Below are 22,151 nucleotides of genomic sequence, written 5' to 3'. Positions count from 1 at the left end.
TTCTCCTTGAAACTTTTAGATGAAAAGCTATTTCACTGAGCTCATAAATGATTTTCCCACTGCCAAGTTGAGGGTACAGGAATACAGAAATTTGATTCAGTTTTTTTAGCTCAATTTCTTCAGTATTTCTTGAATTACCTTCATTCTGTGATGTCTTTCTCCTCTCATATGAGCAAGTCCCAGAAACTTCAGGGCATACACCATGTCTTCCTGTTCTTTTTTTCTTTTTTCTTCTCCAGCATCATTGTCTAGGGAGAGCACAGATGCGGTAGCTGACTGGGGCAAGGTTTAGGCCCATTCTGAACTTCAGGCTCAGCTTCTCATTGACTGGGGGCTTGAAGGTAAATTTTTGCATAAGGGCAGAGAAGAAAATGAACAGCTCAGTTCTGGCCAGTTGTTCTCCAGGGCAAGCTCTCTTTCCTGAGAAACAAAAAGAAAGATGAGTCTCATTCTCAGTTGATTTTGGTGCATCTTGGAACTTGCTTTCCCACCTTCCGACTGCAAATCCTGACCTGAGCCTTTGGATTTGTGTCCAGTTGCCTATGTCTAAAATCTTGATTTAGCCATTAGAATCTGAGTCATATTGATATTTCCTGACATTTGGAATTACAGTGTTTCAAATCTGTTTTTTCATTTGTCAGCACAGAAAATTCTCATTTCCCCATGTATTCTGATGCTTTGCATTGGATAATGATCTGCAGAAGGTTAAACCTGATTATGAAGCATTCTCAAATTTCTGGTAGCCATTGCTGTATGTCACCTCACAGCATACACACATGCACAGTGTATCTTCATCAAAGTGTTTGTATAAACATTTGTATTTATGTTTATATATAGTTCTGTACCTGTCTTCTTATCAGTCTCTCTATTCAATATCTGGGTTAATATGGGTAATCACTCATGATCTAGTACTCCACTGTTATCTTCCTCAGTGGACATCCTCATCTTATATCCCAACAGCACTGCAGAACTGCATCCAATCTCAGTCCCATGTTTAAGACCCTGTTTGTATGGATGTGTTTGTGCATGTGGGTGCTCATCATGTATACATATGTGTGCGCATGAATGTGGATTCCCAAGGACAGACACAGGTGTTGATACTCGAATGCTGTACCTGATACCTTATTACAATAGGGTTCTAACTGTTTTGAACCTTCCAAGTTAGCCTGGCCATTGATTCCCAAGGGAAACCTCTTTCAAGGACCAGGCTTATAAGCACATGCTACAATGCTCCACTTTTTATGTGGGTTGTAGAAGTCATATTAAGATATATGCTTCCAAGGCAAGCCCTCTAAAAAGTGAGATATCTACTCTGCCTTTAAGTGCTTTATTTCTTCTAAACTAGTACATTTTTTGACTAAAAAAAGTAAAAAATTAAAAAAGGAAATTTATAAAGGCTTTAACAAACATACTTATACTGGTACTAAGATAAAACACTTACTAATATTTGAACATCTTTTCCACTGTCCTCATGGGGTTTCCAACAAGGACAGGGTATCAGGAAAGATAGCATGTGTCCTCTGTAGGTTAATATATAAGAAGCTGCATTGTTTTCAATGGCATTAAACATTTTAGCATTTCTGATAGATGAATGCCGTGTTACCTGCCTATTACAGGTTCTTGAGGAAATAGCATGAGAGCAAACCAAAAGATTTGAATTGTAAATGTATGTCTATGATGCCAGTATTTTGTTACATCTGTATTTTTGATACTGTGTTTTGTTTATCTGTTTTCTGTCATGAATAACATGAAATTCCCAAGATTATCCTGAAAGAATACATATATCATGATATGCAAAGTTAGGACCCAGGATTAGTGACATAACCTATGGGCCACCTCTGTGACTGTAATTAAATATCTCCTTGTCATGATGCTAAGCCTTTCTCATTTGGCAGTGATGTGAAATTGGCTCCTTGTTCCTGAGCATGGCTGGGCAGGTGGGAACTTGTGTTTCAGTGTGGAGCATGTGATTAAAAATTTGGCCTGTGTAATGAGTAATCTTGATTTTACCATGGAGGTTTGAGTGTAAATAGCCCCTATACGCTCAGCTCATATATTTGAATGACTAGTAAACAGGGAATGAAATTGTCCTGAGAAGAATGAGAAATTAGGAGGTATGGCAATGTTAGAGATGTGTAACTGAAAGTGGGCTTGGAGGTCACAAATGCCAGACCAGAGCCCTGTCACTCTCACCCTCCCCCCTTCTTCTACATCTCCCTTGCACTTTTCCTCTCCCCTTTTCCCTCTCCATCTTTTCCTCTCCCCTCCATCTCCCTCTGTACACCCCCCTCTGTGTGTGTGTATATGTGTGTGTGTGTGCTTGCACACTAGCATGCATACATGTGTGAGTGTGCATGTGTGTCTGGCTGTGGATCAAGAGATAAAACTCTCATCTAATACTCCAGTACCATGCCTCTATTCTTCTTGCCCAAATGATCATGCACTAATCTTATGAATCTGAAAGCAATCCTCTAATTAAATGTTTTCTTTTGTAAGAATTGCTTTGGTCATGGTATCTCCTCACATCAATAAAATAGTAACCAATTCAGGTACCATCTTGACTGTGACACTATTGGAAAGTAATAGAAAACTAAGTGGCTCTGTACCTAAAGCAGGTCATTGTCCCTAATGGGATAGATGCAAACTAAGAGCATCATTTTCTTGGTTTCCAGGAACCATGAGTAGACCACGTTCTTCAGCTAAACACTTCTAAAAATTGCTCACTGTCATTTCAGGTATAGGATTAGTGGCTAGCTGACTACAGACTGAAGTCTCTGAAACAAGGGACCAAACAAGACCTTGTTTGCACTGGGTGGAGCTATGTGGAGATGGTGAAATAAGAGCAGAGATCTTGACGAAAAAGAGAATGGAAGGGATGAGGAAGAATCTGACCTGTTTCTTTCTCATCATCACTCACCCACTGAGAAGGGCAGAAAGGATTGTCTCTTCTTAAAATGTCCTTTTTCCAAAAAGTGCTCTGGATTAAAGACATCTGGAGTGGCCCACTCTTTGGGGTCCCTATGTAGAGCAGTCAAATTGGTCAGGACCATGGTGCCCTAAAGGGGAAAGCAGAGTGAAGGCTTGAAATGTGGAATAGACATACACAAGGGATGGGGGCTACCAATATTCCATTCTTGTTCACACCCTAAGCTCTGTATCAAATCACATTCTTAGTTCAGATCAATGGTGGACTGTGTGTCCTTAGGATATTTTAAGACCACGAGGCTTTTTTTCATTACAAAATGATGATCTGTGGGAATAGGTCACCATGTGATAGGAAAAAGACGTTTTGAACATAAAGGGATAAAATAATGGGGTAAGAGGTGAAAAAACCGTCAGCCTAACTATTTCCTACAGTGAGGACTGCAAAGGAAATGGTCTGTATTTTATCTCTGCTTCTTACTTCTTAGCTTTCAGTGGGAAGCCTCTGAAGCCAGTCCCTCAGCTGTGTTAAGAGCACATCAAGCAGGCACAGTAAGCAAGCCCAGTTACCCAGTCTCTCTGACATGATGCCTGGACTGCTGAGAGTGCACCTTTACCTCACACTGACTTATCCACCCTGTTCTATACCTGAAAATTCTTTCAATCTCTCTTAATGTTGTCATGTCAATTGCTATTTTCCACTGTAACCTTAGTACGGGCAGCCCTCCTGCTCTATTACATACATCTGTACCACCACTGTCAATGAATGTGCCATGAACAAAACCATTCCACACTGCCAACTCCTATCATTTTCAGTACCCACTCTGTAGAAAGTTTCCATCATTGTTAGTATACAGAGGCATTGTGTAATACTCAGTGTCCAGTTGTTTGCATCGCCTGGGATGACATAGGCTATTTTTAAAATCTTTTTCTTATACACCAGTTTTGCATTCATTCCAATCTGCTTTATATATTGTTTCCTTTGTTAAGAACTCTCTTCCTCTCCTGTGTTGATTGACTAAAGTGTAATAGTCCTTTGATTCTCAGAACTAGCACCTTTTTCTTCAGAACCTGTCTTTCTCTCACACAGGTTCTGCTCATCGTTCCTGCCTATCTACCTCAAAACAGAGCCAGGGTGCTTTATTCAGGGCATTCTCATGATTTAGAATCTGGCCGTTACATGCTCATCTTGTTCAAGATGTCTTACATACAGAAAATCTTCATGTGTGTAAGCAATAAAAAATACAACTGCTATAAAGAGTGGGAAGCTCTGTGTGTAGGACACCACTTCCTGTGATTACTGCACATTGTTATGTGTCATGGCATTCACTGCATTGTAGAGATGCAGGAATACATGCTATGAGAGATTAAAAATTTTCTTAGAGTCCCACATTGGGTAGAGATGCAGATACTTCTAGAACTAGGTCAATGTAAGGACAATCTCATGGCTCTTTTCTTCACTTGAGTTGTTAGATTGTCTGTGTTCAGAGCTGATGTTATTGTTGAAATTGAAGATCCATGGTAAAAAGGCACAAGTTGAGGCTGTTTCTCTGGGGTTGAAGGCATGGTTGTATCTGTGTTTCGATAATAGACTCTTCTGATTCCAACTCTGAAGACGTTCCTCAGAACAACTTATTCTGAGGAGTTAAAACAAACAAAGCATTACAGATCTGCAGAGGTTCTGTCTGGTAGTAAATCTTGATTCTGGACTTTGTTGATTGATAATTGCCTAGAAGATTACAACAGGATTACAAACAGTGAGAGTAGCTGTGTGGCCATTTCCAAAACTCTAAAATGAGTATACTTTCTTGGATATGTGGCACCATCCCCCATGCTGAAGACTTGGGTGGAATAAGCAGGGTTGGGAGAGAGACTCCTGCAGGCTTTCCTTCTGCTTCCTGGCCACCATTATAAAGACTACTCTACTGTGCATCCTCTTGCTATACTGCTAAACTGACATTTTATGCATTTATTTTGTCAATACCGAGAAATGTGTGATTTTGGTCAATACTCAGTGTACAGAAAGAATGCAAAGGATAATAATTTAGCCTTGAACAGAAAGTATGTAACATGGCTAAAAAAGATTTCTGCAGAATTTCTGAGTAGATTCTAAGTGGAGGTCTGGGATAGAGGGACTGTAAGAGGGGTCCATGAACAAAAGTACAAGGGAAATCTTTCAATGACTCCTGGGCATAAATAGTCAGAACAAGTTTAGTACCAGATCCCAACTCTTAAGACATTTTATATTGTAGTAGAGAGAACTTATGTTCACTAATTTTACCTAGTCATATCTTTCTAATGAATAAACAGGGGATCAATGCTTATAAAAAGGGAATTAACATATTTTGGAAATATATAAGCATCTTGAATATATTTTTTGGCAAACACCTGCTTTTATTTATCCCTTTCTTATAATTAATATTTAACTTTGGAGTAGATTTCTTTAAGAAATAGAAAGTTCTCCACTATGGAAGAAGTAAATGTTAAAATGTTGCATCTATCTCACATTTGGCAAAGAAATACTGACTATTGTGAGCAAACATTAAGAGGATGTTCTTTGGCAAATACAGATTTTGAGTAAACAAATTCAAGAGAGGAAGCTCCCTTTCTGTACTTTCCTTGATAGATATAAATATCTACTGAGTTCTAGCCTCAGGGTGTGGAGTGTCCAGAACAAGTGGGAAATGGTCCAGCACTGATTCAATAATGACTTGGAGTCAATAGTGGATGCAAGTTTTAAGTTTAAGTGTTCTCTGTTTGCCTGAGGATTCTCATCTTTCTCCTGCATTCTCCTTTCCTTTTCATTTCTTCATTCTTATTCTTTTTCCTTCTTCAAACCAGAGATCCTGAACCTAGTTTTTGTATATAGTAAAGCTACATCCTCAGAGCTTTGGCAATTGTTAATCATTTTTATAAAAAAGAAAATTCTTAAATTTACATAAATTCTATAAACCCTACATCATTAGTCACAACCCATTTTCTTAAAACAGAAATTAAGCACAAAGCAAAACAGTATGTTTCCTCATAGGTTTTACACAGCCTGTTCTTCACAAGGAGCTGGGACAGCTCTTGTGGTTTTCTAGTACAACAAGGCAGCAGTCTTTAGTAATTATTTTCATGTAAAAGCAGGAAGATGCCATACGAGTAAGCTAAAAATAATTTCCTACAAAGTTTTAAAATTTATCTAAGTAAAATGCTAGCTCTCTCTAATTTCTCTTTAGGCATTACTATCTCTGAGTAGCTAGAACTTCAAGTAGTTAGGGAAAAAAGTACTTTTTACATGCATGGACATCATTTTTTTATTCTCTAATCTTTGTTTCTATATCCAAGCAATTCTGTGGACTCATATACTCTCCTTCTAATACTTCAAGTTGCTATGAGAACGTAGTACTAACTTTTTTTTGCCTTCTTTCTTTCTTTTTTAATAAATCATTCCATTTGTTTACATCTCAAATGATATCCCACTTTCTGGTTACCCCTCCACCAATCTCCATCCCACATCTGCCCTCTCCCCTCCCCTTTGTCTATATGAGGGTGCTCCCCCACCCACCCACACTCTCATGCCCCACTGCTCCAGCATTCCTCTACATTGGGGCATCAAACCTCCCCAGGACCAAGGGCCTTCCCTCCCATTGCTGTCAGGTAAGACCATCCTCTGCTACATATGCATCTGGAGCTATGGATCTCTCCAGGTACACTCCTTGGCTGGCAGTGTAGACTCTGGGATAACAGGCCAACCTACATTGTTAGTCCAATGGGGTTGTAATCCCCCTCTGCTCCTCCAATCCTTCTGCCAGCTCCCCCACCAGGTTCCCTGAGCTCAGTCTGATGGTTGGCCCCAAGCATCTATGACTGCATTGGTCAGTTGCTAGCCAGACCTTCCAATGAACCACCACACTAGTTTCCTGTCAGCAAGCATATTTGGACCACAGCAACATTGAAAGGTTTGGTGTCTACAGACATGATGGATCCCCAGGTCAGGCAGTGCCAGTTGGCTCCTCTTTCAGTCTCTGTTCCACTTTTTTTTTTTTTTTTTTTTGTGTTCTTCTTTTGGACAGGAACATTTCTGGTCTGTGGGCTGTATCATATGCATTGTGAGCCTTAGGGCTAGTATCCACATATTAGTGAGTACATACCATGTATGTTCTTTTGTGTCTAGGTTACTTAACTCAGGATAATATTTTCTAGTTCCATCCATTTGCCTGTGAGTTTCATGAAGTCATTGCTTTTAATCTCTGTGTAGTACTCCATTGTGTATATGTACTACATTTTCTGTATCCATTTTTCTGATGAGAGACATCTATCTTTATTTATAATAGCTTGTGACTATTATAAATAAAGCTGCTATGAACATATTGGAACATATGTCCTTGTTATATGTTGGAGCATCATTTGGGCATATGCCCAGAATTGGTATAGCTGGGTCCTCAGGTAGAACTATTTCCAATTTTCTCAGGAACCACAAGACTGATATCCAAAGTGGCCTTACAAGCTTGCAGTTGTACCAGCAATGGAGGAGTGTTCCTCTTTCTCCACATCCTCAAGAATATCTGCTGTCACCTGTGTTTTCAATCTTAGCAATTCTGATTGGTGTGAGGTAGAATCTCGGGGCCATTTTGATATTCATTTCATGGATGACTATGGATGCTGACCATTTCTTTAAGTGCTTCTCAGGCACTTGAAATTCCTTGGTTGAGAATTCTCTATTTAGCTCTGTACTCCACTTTTTAATAGGGTTATTTGGTTCTCTGGAGTCTATCTTCTTTGTATATTTTGGGTATTAGCCCTCTATCAGATGTGGGGTTGGTAAAGATCTTTTCCCAATCTGTGGGTTGCCCTTTTGTCCTATTGACAGTGTCATTTGCTTTACAGAAGCTTTGCAATTTTATGTGGTTCCATTTGTTAATTGTTGATCTTAAAGCATAAGCCATTGGTGTTCTGTTCAGGAAGTTTCCCCCTGTGCCCAAGTATTCGAGGCTCTTCCCCACTTTTACTTTTATTAGATTCAGAGTATTTGGGTTTATGTGGATGTCCTTGGTCCACTTGAACTTGAGCTTTGTAAAGGAGATAAGAACAGATCGATTTGCATTCTTCTACATGTTGATCCCTCCCTCCCCCATTGAACCAGCATTTGTTGAAAATGCTGTCTCTTTTCCACTGGATGGTTTTAGCTTCTTTGTCAAAGATCACGTCACATAGATGTATAGTTTTTTTCTATTTCTTTTTTCAGGGACTTGAATATTTGTAATACAGATGTTTTCTTGCTTGCTTAGAATCATACCAAGATATTTTATATTATTTGTGACTATTGTGAAGAGTGTTGTTACCCAATTTTTTTCTCAGCCCTTTTATCCTTTGTGTAGATAAAGTCTTCTGATTTGTTAGAGTTAATTTTATATAGAGCCACTTTGCTGAAGTTGCTTATCAGTTGTAGGAGGTCTCTGGTAAAACCTTTGGGGTCACTTATGTTACTATTATATCATCTGCAAAAAGTGACATCTTGACTTCCTCCCTTCCAATTTGTGTCATTTTAATCTCTCTCTCTCTCTCTCTCTCTCTCTCTCTCTCTCTCTCTCTCTCTCTCTTTCTCTCTCTCTCTCTCCTCTTTCTCTGTCTCTCCTCTTTCTCTGTCTCTCTAGTTTCTCTGACTAGAAGTTGGAGTGCTATATTGAATAGGTAGGGAGAGAGTGGGCAACCTTGTCTTGTCCCCGAATTTAATGGAATTGCTTTGAATCTCTCTCCATTTAGTTTGATGTTGGCTATTTGTTTGCTGTATATTTCTTTTACTATATTTAGATATGTACCTTGAATTCTTGATCTCTCAAATACATTTAACATGAATGGCTACTGTATTTTGTCAAAGGATCTTTCAGCATCTAATGAGATAATTATGTGTTTTTTTTTCTTTGAGTTTGTTTACATAGTGGATCACATTGATGGATTTTCTTAAACTGAACCATCCCTACATTCCTGGGATGAAGCCAACATATCATGATGGATGATCATTTTTATGTGTTCCTGAATTCACTTTGTGAGAATTTTATTGAGTATTTTTGCATTGATATGCATAAGGGAGATTAATCTGAAGTTCTCTTTCTTTGTTGGGTCTTTTTGTGGTTTAGGTATCAGGGTAACTGTGGCTTAATAGAAAGAATTAGGTAGTGTTCCATCTGTTTCTATTTTATGGAATAATTTGAGAAGTATTGGTATTAGATCCTCTTTGAAGTTCTGATAGAATTCTGCACTAAAACCATCTGGTACTGGGCTTTTTTTGGTTGGGAGACTTCTAATGATTGCTTCTATTTTCTTGGGAGTTATGGGGATATTTGGATGGTTTATCTGATCCTGATTTAACTTGGGTACGTGGTATCTGTCTAGAAAGTCATACATTTCATCCAGGTTTTCCAGTTTTTTTAACTATAGACTTTTGTAGTAGGATCTTAATGATTTTTAAAAATTTCTTCAGTTTCTGTTGTTATGTCTCCCTTTTTATTCCTAATTCTTTTAAATTTGGATACTGTCTCTGTGCCCTCTGGTTAGTCTGGCTAAGTGTTTATCTATCTTGTTGATTTTCTCAAAGAACTGGCTCCTAGTTTTGTTGATTCTTTGTATAGTTCTCTTTGTTTCTACTTGGTTGATTTCAGCCCTGAGTTTGATTGTTTCTTGCTGTCTACTCCTCTTGAGTGTATTTGCTTCTTTTGGTTCTAGAGCTTTCAGATGAGCTGTTAAGCTGCTAGTATATGATCTTTCCAATTTCTTTATGGAGGCACTCGGAGCTATGAGTTTTCCTCTTAGTACTGCTTACATTGTGTCCCATAAGCTTGGATTTATTGTGCCTTTATTTTTATTATTCTAAAAAGTCTTTAAGTTCTTTTTATTTTTTTCCCTGAACAAGTTATTGTTCATTGAGTAGGAGTTGTTCAGCTTTCGTGTGTATGTAGGCTTTCTGTTGTTTTTGTTGCTATTGAAGACCACCCTTAGTCTGTGGTAGTCCAATAAAATCCGTGGGATAAATTCAATGTTCTTATATCTGTTGTGGTTTGTTTTGTGTCTGAGTATATGGTTGATTTTTGAAAAGGTTTCTTGAGGTGCTGAGAAGAAGGTATATTCTTTTGTTTTAGGGTAAAATATCCTTTGCATATCTGTTAAATCAATTTGGCTTATAATTTCTTTTAGTTTCACTGTGTCTGTTTAGTTTCTGTTTCCATAATCTGTCCATTGGTGAGACTGTGATGTTGAAATCTACTATTATTGTGTGAGGTTCAATGTGAGCTTTGAGCTTCAGCAATTTTTTTTTTTTTTTTTTTTACAAATGTGGGTGCCCTTGCATTTGTGATATAGATGTTCAGAAGTAAAATTTTATCTTGGTGGATTTTTCCTTTGATGAGTATATAGTGTCCTTTCCCCATCTTTTTGGTAACTTCTTGTTGAAAGTCTATTTTGTTGGATATTAGAATGAATACTCTAGCTTATTTCTTGGAAACATTTCCTTGGGCAATTTTTCAGCTTTTTACTTTGAGGTAATGTCTGTATTTTTCACTGAGTAGTTTTTCCTGTATGCAGCAAAATTCTTGACTGTGTTTATGAATTCAGTATGTTAGCCTATGTCTTTATTGGGGAACTGAGTTTATTGATGTTGAAAAGTATTAGGGACCAATGATTGTTGTTCCCTGTTATTTTTGTTACAGGTGGAATTATGTTTGTGTATTTTTCTTCTTTTATGTTGGAAATGACAAGATTAATTTCTTGCTTTTTCATGGGTGTAATTTCTCTCCTTGTGTTGGATTTTTTTCTTTTATTATCCTCTATAGGGCTAAATTAGTGGAAAGTTATTGTTTAAATCTGTCTTGGAATAACTTGGTTTCTCCGTCTATGGTAATGATGAGTTTTAATGGGTGTAGTAGGTTGGGCTAGCATTTGTGTTCTCTTAGGCTATGTATGACATCTGCCCAGCATCTTCTGGCTTCTAGAGTCTCTGTTGAAAAGTCTAGTGTAATTCTGATATGTCTGCCTTTATATGTTACTTGGCCTTTATTCCTTACAGCTTTCAATATTCTTTTTTTGCTTTGTGCATTTGGTGTTTTAATTATTATGTGACAAGAGGAATTCCTTTTCAGGTCCCATCTGTTTCATGTTTTGTAGGGTTTTTGTGTGTTTATGTACATTTCTTTCTTTAGATTAGGGAAGCTTTCTTTTATAATTTTGTTGAAGATGTTTTCTGGCCCTTTGAGTTGAGAATAAGCCTCACTTGCTTCTATACCTATTATTCCCAGGTTCAGTATTTTCATCCATTGAGCCCTGGGTTTTTTGAATGTTTTGATTTAGAAAGTTTGGGGGTTTTGTATTTTCCTTGACTGTTATGTCAATGTCTTCTATGATATCTTCTACTACTGAGATTCTCTCTTCCATCTCTTTTATTCTGTTGGTGATGCCTGCATCTGTGACTTCTGTTCTCTTTCCTAGGTCTTCCATCTTCAAGGCTGTCTCCCTTTGTGGTTTCCTTAATGATTCTATTTCCATTTTTAGATCCTGGATTATTTTGTTCAATTCCTTCACCTCTTTGATTATGCTCTCCTGTATTTAAGGTATTTATGTGTTCCCTCTTTAAGGACTTCTACTTGTTTACTTGTGTTCTGTATTTTTTAATGGAGTTATTTATGTCCTTTTTTTTTTTTTTTTTTTTTTTTTTTTGGTTTTTTGAGACAGGGTTTCTCTGTGTAGCCCTGGCTGTCCTGGAACTCACTCTGTAGACCAGGCTGGCCTCGAACTCAGAAATCCGCCTGCCTCTGCCTCCCAAGTGCTGGGATTACAGGCGTGCGCCACCACCGCCCAGCTATTTATGTCCTTCTTAAAGTTCTCTATCATCTTCATGAAATGTGAGGTTAGATCTAAATCTTCTTTATAGGTATGTTGGGATATCTAGGACTTGCTCTAGTGGGAGAACTGAGTTCTGATGTGGCCAAGTCAAATAGTTTTCTATTGCTTATGTTCTTATGCTTACCTCTTGACATCTGATTATCTCTGGTGTTATCTGGTGTCAGCTTGTGATCCTGCTATCCTGTGATCCTGAATGTGTCAGAATACCCTGGAGAGTTGAGCTGCAACTGGAGTGTGAGCTGTGTGCATTAGGGTCCAGAGCCTAAGCTCAACTCCCGGCTCTGACTGGGTGGAAAATATGTATCCTTGGGTCACAGAGGTCTCGGTACACTGGATACTCTGGTAGGGTTTGGGGTCTCACCTATGATCCTGGATGTGTCAGAGTACCTGAGGAATTGAGCTGCAAATGGGGTGTGGACTGTGTGGGTTTGGGTCCAGTCCCAAGGCTCTGCTCCATGTACATTAGGAAAGCAGAAGGCAAGTTGGTCTTTGGCTGGGCCTTGTACTAACTTTTTATATGCTTGAATATCACCTCCTTATTCTCTAATCTTTGTTTCCTTATACTAGCAAGTCCAGGTTTACATGTACTTTCTTTTGAATACTATTTGTTTCTAAATTAAATACAAGCCTTTCTCTTATAAGATAAACTCATTTATCATCTGCTTGATTTTCTAAGTTCTTCTTCTTTTCCGATTCATTCATTTTCTTCTTGAGACCATTTTAATTCTCTATCCTTGATGTCTCCAAGTTCACATTGGCTAATTAATGCAGCAGTCTTTGGACCTGAGGGTACATGTGTCTCCTCATATTATTACAAGTTCATGGTCAAATCTCACAATAAGAAATTTATACAAAGGATCATATTGACTTTTAAGGCCTGCATGGTTATGTTATCTAGGTCCTTACCAACGGCTCTTGGGAAGTCAAGTAGAAGGTATGTTCATTGTCCTCCACAGCCTCCATTCCTCATTTTTGAGAACTATATCTGTTTCATTTATTATGGTGTGATTAGTTCTGAGTAATGGCAAAGAATACTCTTCTGAAAGAGTGATGGGATGTAAAATGGAAGAGACAGCAGATCAGATTCAGTGTAACAGCAATAATTGGCACATGTGAGGATAAACAACCTGGTAATACTCTGGTGGCAAGATCTGTGGCAAACTGCCCATCACAAAGTCATGCTAGACCTGGAAAATATCTCTTAAACACATTGGAGGAACACTTAAATTTTGTTATAAATAATAGCACTCTACCACTTAAAATTATTTCTTGAAGCAGAAATAGATGTTATATTTATGTGTGGGTTCCTCAGATAATACCAAGGATGTACTGGAGATCAGAAGATAAGAATGCAAAGTTACCTTAGGCAGATGGAATTCAGCCAATGTGCTATCAGCTGCTACTTCCCTGGGAAAATTCAAGGGGACAATGTTGCCCATCCTCAGCACTTCATGGATGACAGCATTGGTGTAGGGCATGGAGTCTCGGTCATCTATACTTGGCTGTCTACCATGGCCAATCACTCTGTCAATCTCAGAGTGTACTTTTTCTGCAAACAAACAGGGGGCTTTGTTAGCTTCAAGTTTTAGAGCTTTCTTCTAAAGACAGAGAAGTTTTCTCCAAGATATAATTTTTTTAGATTCCACACAGTGTTCTGATTACAAGGAAACACCATGTGCCACATCTTCTCAAAGAATTGTTTTGAAAGACTCTCAACTCTGTAATTTTTCTTCTTCTTACAACATAGCGACAATTAATTTTCTATATCTAGATTGTCAAGTTTTTCTGTGCACTAATATCCAATGAAGGAGTGAATTTCTTTGGTTTCTGTTTTTTTTTTTTAAAGGAAATGTTGTAAATATATTCTATTTTTCTATTTGTGGGCACTCACACTTGTACCAAAGTGAAAAAGTAAAGTTCATCACACAATGTGTTGGAGTCAGATGTGTTTTTGTACTATCTGGTGTCTGGGGATTGAATTCAGGAGGACAGTCTTGCAGCCAGCATACTTAGCAGCTAAAATTTCTCACTAGTCTCTCTGATATCTCTTTCAATGCCACTAACACAATCCACAAGGCCAGTAGATCCACTGGTAACAGAACTATAAGACAAAAGTTCATAAGGAGGACACAATCTTTTAAACTGCTGAGTATCTGTTAGACTGTGATGTCCTGAGGAGATGTATCAGAGTACATTACAAACTGTTAGTGAACATTGTTGTGGGTGGAGCTACTTACATTCTCCCAGGCTCAGTTTCCTTATCTTACTGCTAGGAATAAATAGTACCATGTTAAGAATGTTTTCATAAGTACATGAACTGATACAAACATAACAATGTTGAAATTGCTCTATATCCCCCCCTACAGTTTCCCCACTTTCTATCCTAATGACTATTCTACTGTGGCCCAGCTAAAACCTTACTTTTCAAGATGCCGTTTGGAATCAGTTTGAACATGTGCCTCTGTTCTGCTGACTAACATGCAAATATACATGATATTTTATGCTGTGACAAGATCAGATAGATAGTTCCCTGCTTCCTTCCCCTGTTCTTTTCATGTGTATTAAAAGGCCATCCCCATGGGTTCTACTGTGGAGAGTGTTGAACCTCTGTGCCAATTCAACTCTGAAAAAATGTGGAATTTGTAATTATGTGCCTGTTACATGTAATAGCCTTTAGTTTAGCCTTTTCTTCTGTGACAGCAATAGATGGATCTCAGTGCACCATAGTCTAAAAATATTTAAGTGGAAATGTGCATATAACAAAACTTATCACAATAGCCACACTTTGCTTTTGAAATAGAATCTTCCTTTTTAGCCAAATAGCTTCAAACCTGTACTACTCTTGCTTTAGAATCTCAAGAATTATGATTAATTGTGTCTGCCACCAACTGCAGATCACCAAAACAATTTTAAGTGTACAATCAATAAATATTAGATGTATTCATGTTATTGTGAACGTAATTGCCAAGGAATTTCAATTGAAGCAGAAACTTAATATTTATGAACTACACTTAGGTCCCTGTATTCATTTAATTTTTTATGTCTAGGGAATTTAGTAATGCAGATAATATATATCAGTGGGAAAGAACAGTTTGTGCAATTTTGCAATTGGTTATTTAATTTAATATCACATCCAGAAAGCTCATCTATGCTAAATTAGATCCTCATCCCCAATATATAAATTAGTTTTGGTTATAGTATTACATCACAGATACAGAACTGTATGTAACACAATCATCTATCTGTCTGTCTGTCTGTCTGTTTATCTATCTATCTATAGATAGATAGATATGAAAATCTATATCTTTTGATCAATAAGTAAAACAGGTTGGGCATGCAAAATCTCAGTAAATAAAGTGATAGATATGTAAGCATGTGGATCTATGTTTTATCCCAAAAATTCATTTAAAAAATCCTGGAATGGTGGCGTGGATTTCTAATCTCAGTGTTCCAGGGAGGCAGAGAGGGTCAGATTGCTATGCCTCACTAGCCAGACAGTTTTGTCTACTTGGTGAGTTCCAGGCCATTGAAAGACCCCGTCTCAAAAAGTAGATGAAGCTTAAGAAATAACCATTTGATTTTTACTACTGTTGTAAATCACTGTATTGTGTTCAGTACACCTTGTGGCAAAATAGGTGAGTTGAATGTGCCACAGTAACTTTATGCTTCACACATAAGCTTTTACCACAGCTTGAAAAAATGTTTTATGACATGAAAAATATACCACCTGAAAATATTTTCTATAATCCATTGAATTAAAAAGGTGGGATGGGCCATTATTTCTGAAGTTGTGAAGACATAAACAGAAGGCACAGTCCTATAATGGGGCACATTGGTGTGTCTTTTGATGGAAAGAATATTAGCATTATGTGAGGTAGTGAACTCTTAAGAGAATTTAAAACATATTAGAAGGTAGTATCTGAGAAGATTGTTCTGAAAGCTCAAGAAATAGAAATAGTACTTTTTAATAGATGGAATGATCAAACCCTACTTAGAGGTAAGATTAAGGACAGTGCCAGTGAAACAAATATAATTTAAAGAGGCACCATGCATAATGTGTGTGGTTGAGTCTGGACAGCAGCCATAACATCATTTGGATGCTAGGTGTCAGACTGTGGCATCCTAGTGATATTCAGGGCAAAATAGGATGACAGTGCTGAAAAGGAAGGAAAGACTAAGTGGATTTTCAAGAAACACTGTCACTCTTTGTTGGAACCCTCCACAAGGACACTGGACTTTTCTATTTAACCCTAGAATTAAAACTCCTTCAATTCATAGACTATAAAGTCTGCACCCATGACTCATCACAATCCTGATAGGACATGTGAAGGCCATGCCTGTTCTCCAAAACAACTCATCTCACAGCTGTTCCATGTCTTATGCTCCACCATTTTATTTTCTGGCCACATGTAAGTAACAGCTTTCAGACACACTATTCTCTCTTTACTAGGCTCACCCAGCACATGCTCACCTTGCACTTCAGGGTTAACCGTTATGTAGAGCAGAGCCCAGCGCAGTGCTGTGGATGGTGTCAGTGTTCCATTAACGAGGAGGTCCAGAGTGCTGCAGATGAGGTTTTCTTCATTAAAACTTGTAGTCTTGTCTGGGTACTGTAAAGACATTGCATATTTTTTGAGGATCTTCTCATTAATGAATTAATTACTTGATTGATTAGTTAATTTAATCTTCTCTTATACATTACATTTTGACTATAGTCTCCTCCCTCCAATCTTATCAGTCTTCACCCTCATCTCATTCTCCACCCACATCCACTTATCGTCAGTTTCCCTTCAGAAAAGATCATGACTCCCAGGGCTATGAACTGAATTTGGCAAAGGAAGTTACAGTAAGGCTAAGCACAAGCCTCCATATCCATTATAGATGGAGGCTACTCAGTAGAAGGAAAAATGTCCCAAGATCAAGTACAAAAGTCAGAGAAAGCCATACTACTACTCTTAGGAGTCCCATAAAAACACTAAGCTATCCAACCAAAACATAAATAGTTATAGGATTTGTGATTATCTCAAGAATTGAGTTTTGAAACTGGAATAAAAAGTTGGAAGGATCTTTTAAAAATCACATTTGCTTTGACTTCAGTGGGTAGTGCTGTTCTCCTTCAAATGAGAAGTAGGTCAAATGGTCTTGACTGGATAAAAAAATAAAGACACTTGCTTTCTGATGACTACAGTTTTGAAAAGCTTTCAGTAAAATGGAAAACAGTTGGATACATAGGAACATTTGGTTTCATATATCAGTTAAATCCCTAAGTCACAACATGACCTTGAGTGCTCAATTTACATTACTCTGCTTCAATGTTATAAGGTAAAAAGATCATTTGTGGTGGCTATTCTTTGTTGTCAACTGGATTACATCTTGAATTAACTAAGATCCCACTTGCTGGGTGAACTTGTAAGGAAGTTTTTTTTAAAATGGGTACTTTTGTAGTATAAATGTCTATTCTAAATCTGAGTCACACCTTTTTGTGGCATCCTCTCTTGATGACATTAAAGAATGAAGATTTTGCTCTTCATCTGTTTGCCTTTACTTTCACTGGCAACTCAATTCTGGTCTTAGAACCTACTTCTTCAAAAATTTTGTCACATACTGAAGACCAGATTAGACATCTAGCTTCATGGACTGAATAACCAGTGAACTCTTGGGCTTTCTATTGGTAGACAGCCATTGTTGAAATAATTGAACCACAGACTATAACACACACACACACACACACACACACACACACACACAGAGACTCTATATGGTATGTAATGTGCCTCCTCCTCTAAGGGAACCTCCTCCTTTAATAACCTATTGCTTCTAACAAATTATACCAGGAAGATGAAAGAACTGATAGAGTGAACAGGCATTTACCACTGTACACTTGGTCAGAAAATGAAGTTGGAATCCTGCAAGTCAAAGCTTCTATGACAGATGCAGTAATGTGGGTTATCGAGACGTTTACTGAAATTGTAGCAGCACAATTAGGATTAGTTATGATTGAAAATGAAACATCCCCTACAGGCTCATGTTTGGAATATCTGGATCCTAGTTGTTGGGACTGATTTGGGAATTCAGGAGAATTAGGAAGTAGGTTCCATGGGGGTCAGCACCATGGGAGGTACTCAAATTATAACAAGGCCCTGGACTATCCCTTTGTTTCTCCTTCCTGGTACATAATTATGTGCAGGCTACCCCACACTTATTTTCTTACAATGAGCTCCACTCCCACTCTTTAAGAATAAATCAAGCTCTACAATCCCTCCAAAATTATGAACCAAAATTCAATCTCTCATTGATTTTGCTGAATGGTATCACAATAAAGCATAGATAACACATATATGTGAAGGACTGCTATTTTTTTCTGTTTGGAGAGTCATAATATAGAGACAGAGGAAGGTGGAGGCCCCACCAAGACTTTGGAGTTGAACTCTAGCATTCAGTTAAAATCACTGTGGACCGAGATGGGGTATTGCCTTAGACTAACTCATCACAAACTAGAACTGTGAAGTATAATTGCTACTTTTACTTTGTATATAATTCCTTCACCTGAGTGCAAAGTGCAAGGAGGGTCATAAGCATCCATTATTTGCCATTTTTAGAACCTCATTCCAAATAGTAATGAACCATTTCCTTCTAATGATATTGCTATTCTACTGCTTTATGCATTTCTAATATATCATTCCTCATTTATATTTCGATAGTGTGTTTATCAGCACTCTTCAAAGAAGCCCAAATGTTTATTTTCTAGACTATGTTACTAATAAGCTAAAATTGACTTTGTGGTTGTGATTAACTTGAGAGATGGAATGCTCACCTGGGTATTCTTTTTACAGGGAGGGGTGGGTGGGGTTTGAAGATTAAAACCTAGCAGAGGAAATGTAAAGATGGAAGCAGTTGATGAGAGAAGAATTAAAGCTTGGTGATGAAGATGAAGGAGGGAGCCAAAGCAAAGGGTATTAGAGTCCTCTGAGAGCTTGGAGTATCTTGATGGTGGATTCTCCATCAACACAAAAGACACTCACCAGGTCAATAGGCAGTCGATTTGTCTTGTAGAGAATCAGTGCAGAGTTATAGTCTTAAATAAATGTCAGCATGATAGAAGATCAATTGGAAACTTCTAAACTACAGTGTTTTTTTCTACAAAGACCCAGGCAGCAGCGTCCTCACCTTTGTCGTTTCTGTAAGGAAAGCATCAATGAAGTCTCTTGGCTCAGCAGGATTCCAATCTTTACGGTGACTCTCCATCACATGGGAAACAAATAATTTCAATTTTTCCCAGTTGCTGAAAACTTTTTGATGTGGTCCAGGAAGATATTTAAATATGGATGGAAAGACATTGTAGAGCTTATGAATACAAATAAGAAAATATAATTGATACCATGAAATAACTTTTCTACATTTTTAAACAACCTTTTCCTTTCCTCTGTTTCCTTTGGGGTAACATTGTTGCCATCTTCATTTCTGGTTTCCCTCTCATCCCAATATATTCAGGAGATTCAATTGTTTATATATATATATATGAAACAACAGGCCACTTTTAATGAGCAGAGCTCCTTGGTCCCTGATGTATTCTAATACCTCTCCTAGATGAATGCTGACCTATGACTTAATTATTTATTTTTATTTAAACATTATTGATTTCTCATGTTATTTTGCAAATAGTTCCCATATACCACAGTTACCAGTGTGATGACATGGCCTCACGTTTTGACTTGCAATACTCAAAAGCCATCTGCTATACTCAAATTCAGCCATAGTGCTTTGGACCTATAAGCCCTACAGAGACGGAACTCACCAAGTTTTTATCATTATCCAGCTTTCTCTACAAAGTCCAACCATCATGGCCTCTGTGATCATATTGTGGGCATTTTCACTCTCAGTTCTATGATTTTGATATTCACTGTGAATAGATATTATTGCCCAAATGAGGCTGACCCCTGTCCTTCACTTCATGAATGTAATGCTCAAAAGTCAAGTGCTTGGAGCTTTTCTATTTGATTATTTTCAAAGAAACAGGCAACTTTTCACCTGTTTTCTAACTTTTTCTCTGGATTTAGTTATTCTCAGAGAGAATTACCACTAGTATGTATTGTTTATGTATCTCCATATGGTAGTCTCCCAATATGATTTAGTTTCTGTATGGCAAGATGGAAGTCTTTATTTAAATAAAGTAAATGGTGACTAAAGACTCAAAAATATTATGTAGTATATAGTATGACACAGTATAAAATCAACAATTATTAAAATATGTCACATGTGTGTTGTTCTGCTAATTTCATATTTAATAATGTTTACAACAAATATAATATTTTAATATTATTAATAATATTAAGTAGGTTACTATTTATTTTTAATATTAATAGCATTAAAGTTGTTGATATTAACATTATTATTAACATTTGATATTATTAGCATTAAATATATAAAATTTAATATTATTAATAATATTAGGTAACTTTAATAGTAGACTTTTTACTCATGGAGTCTCACTATGCCTACTGAATTGTTCTAAATACGTAAAGCATTCCACCGATGTCTGGTGGAGTAGTACCTATATTGCTTTCATTGTCATATATAAATACATTAATATTTGTGATTTGTAATATTTGTAATATCTCTTCCAAACCTCAATTTTTCTGCTTCATGTCTCTTCCAAATTACCATTCAACAATTTTCTCATTGATCTTTCTGAACTTTTACCTCTTAAAACCATGTAATTGTATGAGGTTTCACAATTCATGTTGCATCCATTTATATGTAGAGGGTCATTGAGAAAATTCATGCACATATACTTTTGCAGTGTATATCAAACCGTCTAAAAGTAATTGGTCCTGCCAAAAAGGTTATCATACTCTGCCACTGCCTCTTTTTCCTCTCTTAGCAAATTTCCCCTAATACATACACCTTGAAGTTGGCCAGGCACTAACTAAACTCTATGGACTCTGCTTACTTGGAGGTAAGAAATAGAGCTTCTGGACATAGAAATAATATGAGTAAGAATTATGTATCATGAGAACCACAACTTAATGTAGACAATTGGAAAAACCAATCTCATACCTTATGCTTCTTTTTATACTTGTAGCCAATTGCTATAGCCGTATAACCATGCTTATAATCAAACTGCTAACCAGTTCCATAGTTTTTAATGAGAGCATCCCTTAGTTTGAGGAGAAAGTTTTTGTAGGGTTAGGATGATTGAGAATAAACCCACTTTGGGTGCATCATAGAGAAGTCGATGCATGAAAACAGAAGGTATGTTATTATTATTATTATCATTATTTAATATTTTTTAACAGTCCAGTCATTATCCCCCTTCCATAGTTCCTCATCCCATTCCTCCACCCCTGTCTCCAAGAGGATGTCCCCACCCCCACAGGCACCCTGCCAAATATCCCCTCTCTCTATGGCCTCAAGTCTTTCCTGGGTTAGAAGTGTCTTCTCTCACTGAGGCCAGACAAGACAGTCCTCTGCCTTATATGTGTTGAGGACCTCATATCAGCTAGCGTATACTGTCTGGTTGGTGGCTAAGAATCTGAGAGATCTCTGGTGTCCAGTTTAGTTCAAAATGCTGGTCTTCCTATGGGGTTGCCCTCTCCTTGAGCTTCCTCCAGCCTTTTCCTAATTCAACAGCATGGGTCCATGGCCTCTCTCCATTTGTTGGGTGTAAGTATCTGAATCTGACTCTTTCAGCTGCTTGTTGGGTTTCTCAGAGGGCAGCCATGCTAGGCTCCTGTCTGTAAACACATCATAGCATCAATAATAGTATCGGGCCTTGGAGCCTTCCCTTGAGTTGGATCCCAATTTGGGCCAGTCACTGGACCTCCTTTCCTTCAGTCTTTTCTCCATTTTTGCCCCTGCAGTTCTTTTAGACAAGAACAATTCTGAATCAGAGTTTTTGACTGTGGAATGACAACCCTATCCCTCTGCTTAACGCCCAGTCTTTCTACTGGAGGTGAACTCTACAAGTTTCTTTTCCCCACTGTTGGGCAGTTCATCTCTCTCACAATGAGTCATGAGTGTTTCTCAACTCCCAGGTCTCTGGTATATTCTAGAGGGTCACCTCATCTCCTACCTCCCTGTTCCTACTCATTCTGCTGGAGCTCAGGGCTTCTCTCCTGCTCCCTCACCAATACTTGATCATATTCCCCTAATGCTCTCCCTGTTCCCTCTCCCACCCAGGGTTCTCTCTCCCTCTGCTCCTTCCCCCATTATTGCTTTCTTCTCCCACCCAAGTGAAAATGAGGCATCTTCATTCAGGTCTTTAGGCTGAGTGAAGTACTGCAGATTGTATCCTGAGTATTCTGTACTATTTTTGCTAATATCCACCTATCAGTGAGTACATACTATCCATG

At 37.8% G+C, this 22,151-nt stretch overlaps 1 protein-coding gene across 1 annotated transcript in view; it reads right to left on the bottom strand.

Moving 5' to 3' along the window:
* Nucleotides 1-241: 241 nt before the first annotated feature.
* LOC117709299 (cytochrome P450 2J4-like) overlaps nucleotides 242-22,151 on the bottom strand; it is a 46,489-nt gene continuing 24,579 nt past the window's right edge. The window contains 5 exon segments of the mRNA XM_034503592.2: nucleotides 242-420; nucleotides 2,918-3,056; nucleotides 13,161-13,348; nucleotides 16,271-16,409; nucleotides 18,967-19,143. Coding sequence (XP_034359483.2) covers nucleotides 242-420; nucleotides 2,918-3,056; nucleotides 13,161-13,348; nucleotides 16,271-16,409; nucleotides 18,967-19,143 — 822 coding nt within the window.

Source organism: Arvicanthis niloticus, chromosome 5 (genome assembly GCF_011762505.2).
Source record: "Arvicanthis niloticus isolate mArvNil1 chromosome 5, mArvNil1.pat.X, whole genome shotgun sequence".
In the NCBI taxonomy this organism is placed as follows: Eukaryota; Metazoa; Chordata; class Mammalia; order Rodentia; family Muridae; genus Arvicanthis; species Arvicanthis niloticus.
Note: the sequence above shows the minus strand (reverse complement) of the source record. Positions and strands in the feature narration are given on the sequence as shown.